At 46.0% G+C, this 10,000-nt stretch overlaps 1 protein-coding gene across 1 annotated transcript in view; it reads left to right on the top strand.

Moving 5' to 3' along the window:
* cadpsa (Ca2+-dependent activator protein for secretion a) overlaps positions 1-10,000 on the top strand; it is a 226,774-nt gene that overhangs the window by 99,263 nt on the left and 117,511 nt on the right. Inside the window, exons 9-10 of the mRNA XM_063214916.1 lie at positions 2,216-2,355; positions 9,658-9,724. Of these exons, the coding sequence (XP_063070986.1) occupies positions 2,216-2,355; positions 9,658-9,724 (207 nt within the window). The remainder of the gene's footprint in view (positions 1-2,215; positions 2,356-9,657; positions 9,725-10,000) is intronic.

The raw sequence follows: 10,000 nt of genomic DNA, 5'->3' as shown, positions 1-10,000 counted from the left end.
CTAGAGATGCACCACAGGAAGACTGGCTCATCAAAGAGATCTGTGTCTTACCCAGAGACCAGATAAGCAAGCAAGCCATTCTGTCGCCAAATGCAAATGCAGTCAGGACGGGGCCTTTTGAAGTCAGAGCTGCTGATAGATTCATCTGTAATTGGATGTGATGGCTCTGCTACCGTACACAGGCATTAGCTATTAATAGAGTCTTGCAGACAGCAAAAGTGGATTCACAAGAGCAGACACGCCAAAAAAGGGGGGGGGGTTTGTGTAGTAAAAAACGTGGATACAGTTTCAGTGTAACAAGCCTGATAGTCTAAAATCTGAATATGTTGGAAATGTATTTTATTTTTTGACAGAACAGTGGAGGAGAGACAGAAAAGTGTGGGGAGGGAGAGATGGGTAGAGATCAGCAAATGACCCGGGTCATAATCAAACTTGGGTCGCCGGCGTAGTAACTGTTAGAAAATAGGCTAGCTGTGGAGACCCTGGAATGTGACGCATTAGCTGACAGTAAGTAGTTAACTTACACATTTTGTGTTGGAAATAAATTCTACAATATTTGGTTATAATTAAAACATTGAAATAACTGTGTGTATCTGTGAGTAGGCTTACTCAAACCATTGAGTAATGACCACATGTGACAGTCATGAGATGAAGATGAAATGAATGTTGAGTAATCACCCATTCTTTTTAGGAGAGCCTACGGGAGATGTCATCAAAACCTTGTTGTAAGACAAGCTGAAAGCCAGTTCTTTGCTGTCTGATTAACTGATTGTATTTTTCCTTAGAAAAAGCTGACAGGAGTCTGAAGTTCAAAGGGCATACAAGAAGAACAGCAATGTGCAAATTAACTCCTTGAAGTATCATTCGTCCTAGGCCACATGATGCAGTGATGTCACGCAGAAGCGAAACTATTTGACTTAATCCTTTTAGGAGGCCTGGAGTAGGTGACAATGGGGAATGGCTATCATTGGATTTCAATATTTTCAGTACAAAGGACCCACACAAATGTCAAAGGAATGTGCATTGGTTTAATGAAGGTTACAGGACTCAGGATGTCCACAGATGAGGTCATGAGCACCTCGAGTGGTGAAACCAGCCTCCAAGGACCGTCGAAAGTGGTGACAGCAGATTACAATCGACACAGCATAGGCACATCTTTGGTTACCTAATAAATAATGTAATTGCTTACACCTGTTGTATGTTTTAATTATAACCAAGTATTGTAGAATTTATTTCCAACACAAAATGTGTAAGTTAACTACTTACTGTCAGCTAATGCATCCAATTCCAGGGTCTCCACAGCTAGCCTATTTTCTAACATAACCCAGTGCCCTACCGGTAGGACACAGCAGGGCCATAGAAACCAATTTTTAAATGTATATTATCACGATCCCTTTTACGCTGCATCAGGCATCCCAATGCAAATGTGTGAGTGTACATTATCATCCATACATTGTGTTCAGTCTTACATATTGTTACCAGTAGATTTAAATGGGCCCGTTAAAACGAAGTGCATCCATAATAAAATTCTAGTCACTGCAGGTTTGAATTCATAGAGCAGGGGTGTCAAAGTCAAATTGACTGATGGCCAAAATCAAAATCTGGAACAAAGTTGCGGGCCGAACTCAATATTTATTTTGAAAAATGGATTATGTGTGTGCATGCACTTCTCTCCAGGTCGTCCTCAGACGAGCCTTCCATCGTTGCTTCCAATCATCCCGATTCTCCATACATCTTTTCAATTCACTGGTACTCTGGGTTCCTGCGTCTTAACTTGCTAGTACTCATAGAAACATTTTCACACTCTTCCCCATAGTATATGGCAGTTCAAATGTGCCTGCACTTGTGTTGCATACATATGAGTGTGAGCTGTTTCATTGGCCTGGGCCCACGCATATTCCTCTGACACACCAAATGTCATGTTCACGTCTTGCTACGCTAAACCGTAATACATTACATTACATTGCATTTGGCAGACGCTTTATAACCAAAGCGACTTTCAAAAGAGGACATAATCAAGCCAACATCATATTAATACAATTTCACAAATGATGAATTGAATCAGTGGGCCAGGTTTGGCCCCTGGGCCTGATTTTGATGCCCCTGGCGTAGTATATCCCTATGTCCATATGTTCCTGCAGTATATCGCTATATCCGTATCACTATATATCTGTCTGGCTGTCTCATGTTGCTCGCCTCCTGTTGTTTTTCATAGGTGGTATTGCATCCAACGCCCAACAGCCCCAAACAGGCAGAGCTGCACAAGATGACCGTGTCCAAAGGCTGCCCCGACAGTGACCTCAAGATCAAACTGGCTGTCCGCATGGACAAGCCTCAAAACATGAAGCACTGTGGGTAAGTGAGTCTCCATCCCCTGCCTGCCTATGAACTCGGTCTAGCAATACAGAGAAGCTGAAGACGAGCTCATGCAGCACCCTCTGCTTCCATCTAGTGGCAGCGAAATGCCAATGCAGCTTCAGGGAGCCCCTGTTCTTATCCAAATACCGTGCAGTACAGTAATTTATCAGAGTTATATAAAGTAGAAGTAAAAGTAATGTAATGGGTGTAATTACAACACCAGCCCTATGATATTACATGGTTTTAACAGTGCAATATAATGCCACTAGGGATGTAATTACATCCAAAACAGTAGTTTCTCATTTTACTTCATACATCTCTGAAATTGATTCATCTTTCTGAAGTTCATCAATCTAAGTTCACACATCCAATAGGTAATACAGAAAATACTGAAAGGATTATAAAAAAATATATAAAATTATATATAAACACATGTTAATGATGTAGATACAGTATATCACGAAAGTGAATACACCCCTCACAGTTTTTCAGATTTTTGAGTATATCTTTTCATAGGAAAGCATTACAGAAATTTCACTTTGACACAATGATTATTGACCTTTTAACAACTTATTTAACCGCTTAAATTTCTTTTTCACTCAGAAAAAAACAAAATACAGCCATTAATGTTTGAACATGTACTCACAAAAGTGAGTACACCCCAGATTAAAATCCGGTAGAGAAGGGGCTGTGTTGGCTCGAATCGTCTCGAAATGAAACGAAATGAAAAGGGATGAAAAGGGAGGTCATCAGTGTGCGTTTCAACCTTTCTTCGCATTGAATTTTAACATTTTGAGTCTGCATCTGGCTTAAATACATTGGTGTGAGATTTGAATGCAATCATATGGAGAATATCATGATCTGCTTCAGTAGTCACAGTGCATGTTGACATGCATGTTTCTTTTAGGCGTATTTCAGATTACTAATGTTGACAGCATCCATGCATCCCTAAACCATGTCAGTCCTACTACCATGCTTGGATTTTGATAGGATACACTTGTTTTGTAAAACTCACTTGTTTACCACCACAAATGCTTGACACCATCTAAAGTATATTTGTTTATCTTGGTCTCTTCAGATCACACGACATGGTTCCAGTGATCCATATCCTTGGACTGTTCATCTCTCTTGAGACCAAGATAAACAAATTTGCTTTAGATGGTGTCAAGCATGTGTGGTGGTAAACAAGTGAGTTTTGCAAAAAAGTGTATCCTCTCAATAGCCAAGCATGGTAGTGGGACTGACATGGTTTGGGGATGCATGAATGCTGTCAACATTGGCAATCTGAAATACACCTAAAAGAAACATGCATGTCAACATGCACTGTGACTACTGAAGCAGATCAAGATATTCTCCATAGGATTGCATTCAAATCTCACACCAATCTATTTAAGCCAGATGCAGACTCAAAATGTAAAAGTTCAATGCAAAGAAAGGTTGAAACGCACACTGATGACCTCCCTTTTCATCCCTTTTCATTTCGTTTCATTTCGAGACGATTCGAGCCAACACAGCCCCTTCTCTACCGGATTTTAATCTGTGGTTTACTCACTTTTGTGAGTACATGTTCAAACATTGATGGCTGTATTTAGTTTTTTTCTGAGTGAAAAAGAAATTTAAGCGGTTAAATAAGTTGTTAAAAGGTCACTAATCATTGTGTCAAAGTGAAATTTCTGTAATGCTTTCCTATGAAAAGATATACTCAAAAATCTGAAAAACTGTGAGGGGTGTATTCACTTTCGTGATATACTGTAGAAAACGAGTAGTTAAAAAGGGAAAAACACGCACATCCGTCTCAAAAAGATTGGGTGCAGGACCAGCAAAAATACCATGAAAAACTGAAAGAAAAGTCTGCGACACCAAGCTCCCGTTGCTCTTTTTTTAATGTGACGTTTCGGGCAGCATGCCCTTCATCAGACCAGAACATTAAAAAAAAAAAAAGAGCAACGGGAGCTTGGTGTCGCAGACTTTTCTTTCAGTTTTTCAGAATAAATAAACAAACCACGAAATAAAGAGAACAGGAGGGTTATAAGAAGAGGATACTAGTGCTAGTAGGATGTGGCAATACATGTTCATTGTTGATGTATTGGATCTAATTGCAAATGCAAACCCATGTCTTTTCGCTGTAAGCAGGCATTTGACAGGGAGCTCCCAAGAAAGGTCATATTTAGGTCAAGACTCTGACATGATGCAACCTCAAAGCATGCACCAGGGCACACACACATGCACACGTGCGCAAGAATGCATGCTCGCTCGCTCACATGCACACACACACACACACACACACACACACACACACACACACACACACACACACACACACACACACACACACACACACACACACACACACACACACACACACACACACACACACACACACACACACACACACACACACACACAGTCAGACCACACATGCAGATCACATGCAAGCGGAGACTACCTAATGTTGTCCTACACAGTGACGTACATTGTGATAAAGGTCTGCGTAACGACATATCAGGCGTATTCTAGCACTCATTCAAACCATATTCACTGCAAACTGTGCTAGTTTCATTCCCTAATTTATTTAAATCCTCACAGATCCTCAAGAGTCTTGAGTATCGATAGAGGGTCTTCCCAGGGAAGCCGGACAGGGGGGACAAAGAGGTGCCAGTTGTACTGGGTGCAATAAGAGAAGGGGCCCAAAATTTCGTTTTCATCACATTGTATGTACCGGCTGGGGGTGTCTTTTCAGATGACTTTGTCCTGGGGCCCGGCAAAAGCTGCTAGCAGCCCTGGATCCTCCTCATGCTCTGAGTGGCACACAGAAAACTACTGTATATGTATACAAGCCCTATACCATATTGCAGTTATTGTGGCCTTAGTGAAGGGAAAAGGGAGACGATTGTGCTGCTTTCTCCCATAAGCAGACATAATTGACACAGACTGATAATTGGATGTGTCAGCCATGTAAAATCTCGCCTGTCAAAGTCAGTCCCCCCTCATCCATCCCTATCCCCCTACCCACCCCCAGCACATGCTCCCCAATACACTGTAGAGGAGGAGAGGAGAGGAGAGGAGAGGAGAGGAGAGGAGAGGAGAGGAGAGGAGAGGAGAGGAGAGGAGAGGAGAGGAGGGGGTGTGACGTAGGGGACAGAGGAGAGGAGTCAAGGGAAGAGGAGAGAAGAGCAGAGGGACGAGGAAGGGAGTGGAGGAGTGGAGAGGAGAGGAATGAAGGGGTAGAACAGGAGAGGAGAGGAGAGGAGAGGAGAGGAGAGGAGAGGAGAGGAGAGGAGAGGAAAGGAAAGGAGAGGAGAGGAGAGGAGGACAGGAGACAGGAGAGGAGATGAGAGGAGAGGAGAAGAGAGGAGAGGAGAGGAGAGGAGAGGAGAGGAGAGGAGAGGAGGTTAAAGGAAGAGAGGAGTCTAAGGAAGATGGGAGAAGAGAGGAGGGGCGAGTGTGGGGAGAGAAGACGAGAGGTGAAGAGGAGAGGAGAGGAAAGGCGGGGGGAGGGAAGGAGAGCAGTAAGGAGAAGGGGAGGGATAGAAAGGAGAGGAGAGGAAAATGAGGGGTTGTAGGGTAGGAGAGAGAGGAGGAGAGGAGAGGAGAGGCGAGAGGAGGAGAGGAGAGAACGGGAGAGGCGAGGAGAGGAGAGGTAGAGGTAGAGGATAGGAGGAGGAGAGGAGAGGACAGGAGAGGAGAGGAGAGGAGAGGAGAGGATGTGAGTGGAGGAGAGGAGAGGAGAGGAGGGCAGGGATAGAGGAGAAGAGAGGAGAGGAGAGGAGAGGAGGGCAGGGGTAGAGGACAGGAGAGGAGAGGAGTGGGGAGGAGGGGAGAGGAGAGGAGGGCAGGGGTAGAGGACAGGAGAGGAGAGGAGAGGAGAGGAGAGGAGAGGCGAGGCGAGGCGAGAGGAGAGGAGAGGAGAGAACGGGAGAGGCGAGGCGAGGCGAGGCGAGGCGAGCGAGGAGAGGAGAGGTGAAGCGAAGAGGGATGGAGGGAGGAGGAGGGGAGGAGGAGGGGAGGAGGGCGCGGTAATGAGGGCTGTGATGGCTGCTGATAATAAGGAGACGACAGCAGAGCCACCGCTCTGGGAAGATGGAAGGCCACGCTAATGCAATCTACTGCTCGACACTCAGCCAGCCTCACTGGGCACACAGGGAGGGGTGAGGGGAGAGAGGGAGAGAGAGAGAGAGAGAGAGAGAGAGAGAGAGAGAGAGAGAGAGAGAGAGAGAGAGAGAGAGAGAGAGAGAGAGAGAGAGAGAGAGAGAGAGAGAGAGAGAGAGAGAGAGAGAGAGAGAGAGGGGGGCGTGTGGAATGGGGCAGTGCACCAGGGCTGGCCGGAGGTCTTATTAAGTCTGGGGGCTCCCTACCTCCCCCTCCTCTCCTCTCCCCTCTCCTCCCTCCCCCTCTCCTCTCTCCTCTCTCCCCCTCCCTATCCTCCCTCCTCTCTCCTCCCTATCCTCTCTCCCTCTCCCTCTCCCCCCCTCTCTCTCTCCCTCTCTCCTCCCTCCCCCTCCCCTCCTCACCTCTCCTCTCCCTCTCCTCTCCTCTCCTCTCCCTCCTCCTCTCCCCCTCCCCTCCCTCCCCTCCCCTCCTCTCCTCCCTGCCCCTAACTCTCCTCTCCTCTCCTCCCTCCCTCTAACCCTCCTCTCCTCTCCTCCCTCCTCCCTCCCTCCTCTCCCCCCCCCCCTCCCCTCCTCCCCCTTCGCCTGTCTGCCTTGCCTTCATCACACTCGCCCCATATGCTTTCTGTAGCGCTCATCTCGTACGCCCTCCTCTCCTCCTTCTACTCCTCTTCTCCACCCACGTCTTCTCTAATTCCTCTCCTCTTCTCTCCTCCCCCTCTCATCAGCCCCTCATCATTCTCTTCTCTTCTCTTCTCTTCTCTTCTCTTCTCTTCTCTTCTCTTCTCTTCTCTTCTCTTCTCTTCTCTTCTCTTCTCTTCTCTTCTCTCCTCTCCTCTCCTCTCCTCTTCTCTTCTCTTCTCTTCTCTTCTCTTCTCTTCTCTTCTCTTCTCTTCTCTTCTCTTCTCTTCTCTTCTCTTCTCTTCTCTTCTCTTCTCTCCTCCGCATCCTCCTCTTCCGCCTTGCCTTTCCTTGGTGCCCGGCAGGGCTGCTTAGAGAGCCCATAGCCTCTTGACTGTGCCAGGCTGCAGTGCCTGATTTACTGTACCAACACCCTCACCCCCACTTGTACCCGATACTGCGGCTGCCGCCACCACTGTGACTGATGCCTTGGAGTAGGTTATACTGTGGTCTCCTGGCAACCCTGTCTGGACCTGGCAACCCTGCCCCCAGTGCCTGGACCTTATCCGCAGCGGCAGGTGGGGTTGCAGGTATGACATCACGTTGGGGGAACTCCCCCAGGATTCTAAGGTTCTACATAGACTCCTATGAGCCTGCGGAACCCCCAATGTGATGTCATAATGGTACATTTTCTTAAAATGGTTAACCTGCAACCCCACCTATAAGTCTAGACCACCCTGCAATGCACGGGCACCTGGCAAAGGAGCCCCAGCCCATTCTCCTTTCACCCCACACTCATACACACATGCAGATATGCCCCTCATGTGTGCAGAGAGAGAGAGAGAGAGAGAGAGAGAGAGAGAGAGAGAGAGAGAGAGAGAGAGAGAGCGAGCGAGAGAGAGAGAGAGAGAGAGAGAGAGAGAGAGAGAGAGAGAGAGAGAGAGAGAGAGAGAGAGAGAGAAAGAAAGAAAAATAGGGGTGAGAGGGTGGGGTACTCATATTTGTCAGGCCATGCCCTACTAGTGATGCAACACCTTCAGCGTTGCATCTAGTCAGGCCAAGAGCAATGCAAATATTGTTTCTGAACTCCTGAAAAATCAGGAACTCCTCCCACTTTGTCGTGAAGCAAACAACCATTAGCAAACTAAGGGAGAAGGGTCAACCATGCCGTTTGGGAAATGTTAATCATCATGCTCTTCATCAGACCGAGTTTTGAAAGTCACTGATAATCAGGCTACACTCATACAGCCTTGATGTTCTTTTTAACCGTATGTCACTCTACCCCCCGAAATTACAAGTTTTGTGGATGTCAGGATGTGAATGTCCACATTCAGTTGGAAATGCCAGAGTAAGTGGCTCTGTTCTATACTGTTTGGACAGGATTAATGAAGAAAGATCGGGGTAACATTGATCTTGTTGTTTTACTTTGTGTACTTGTAGTGCAGTTACTGTTAATGTAACCATTCACCTACTCTTTTATGTATTGTGACACAAGAAATCAATGAAATCGTTTTCATGACAGGCTAGAATGGAAAACTGTGTCCAGTTGGTTTCTGCCATGTGGTTGTGCTGAGAATATCAGCCACAAGGGGGCAATGAAAGCCCACCAGCAAGATGTGTGTGGAAACGGAACTTTGCTCTGCAGCCGTAGTCTGATGTTATTCATCATTACAACATGTACTAGCTCAGTGGTTCTCAAACTTTTTCCATCATTCCCCCCTTCGGAGGGTCTACTCTAAATGCTTCGGAGCCCCCCATCCAAGCAATAGCAGTACTCTGATTTTACGATCGCTGCGCTGCGCAGAATAAAAGGAAAGGCGACTGGTGAGATAAAAAAGAGGGACGTGTGTTCATTTCCAATGCTATTCAAATTTATGACAATTTATAATATAATGTTGGTGAGTGCTTAAAATGTATTGCTTATTGGAGAGACAGGAAATCAGTTCGTTGGGGGAAAAAAAAAAAAATCAGATGTCACATGCCCCCCCAAGCGATACCTCCGCGCCCCCTCCCAGGGGGGGCTTGCACCCCACTTTGAGAAACACTGTTACTAGCTAATGGAAAAAATATGGGGGACATCATATTCACCATGTGCACTTCTCACACAAGAAAAGTCTTATGATCCACTACCCTTTTCTTTCCACAGTGTTAGCTGTGTTTATTTTTAGTTAGGCTCCTCACTAGTTCCTGTGATAGCAACCTGGATTCAGAAGCTACAATCCAGTGCCCACATATTGCAAATTACCTCTGCATATAGGGCAATTTGACAGGTAAAGCCTGGTCAGTTGGAATAAGTTTTTTTGAAAAAAGGTTCGCACACTCCTTTGGATTTTTTTCTTCTTTAAGTTATTTTTTCTTATAAAAATAACTTAAAGAAGAAAAAAAATCAAAGGAGTGTGCGAACCTGTTTTAAAAAAATATGTAATCTTTTTGTTCAGCACCAGGGATTGTGAACAAGTAACTCTCTACACAGTTGGAATAAGAGCCACTGCATTGTAGCTTCCAAATGCAGATTGTCCATCGCTGGTAATTCAGATGGCCTTACTGCAATTTTCTCGTCTTGGTGCAGGTACCTGTGGGTTATTGGGAAGAACGTGTGGAAGAGGTGGAAGAAGAGATTCTTCGTCCTGGTGCAGGTAAGAAGAAGATGCTCTCCAGTTATTGCCATTGAACACACAAGAGAGCATGCCTGCCACATATACCTGCAAGTGCTGTCACGGTGGCTGACTGCAAACAGGTACACCTGTATTTTTATTTACCGTGTCAAAACACATGTGCCATTCTGTCTGGTGGCGTGACACGGAGGGCCACGGACGGAATGTTACAGCCACTTGTCACGCGGGTGCTTCGGTGCTGCTGCAGCCATTTTGTTTTAGTGCCCAAACACCCAACACCACCACACAACCCCACCC

Source organism: Engraulis encrasicolus, chromosome 14, assembly GCF_034702125.1.
Source record: "Engraulis encrasicolus isolate BLACKSEA-1 chromosome 14, IST_EnEncr_1.0, whole genome shotgun sequence".
Lineage (NCBI taxonomy): Eukaryota > Metazoa > Chordata > Actinopteri > Clupeiformes > Engraulidae > Engraulis > Engraulis encrasicolus.
The sequence above is the reverse complement of the archived record's forward strand: the minus strand, read 5'-3'. Positions and strand labels throughout refer to the sequence as shown.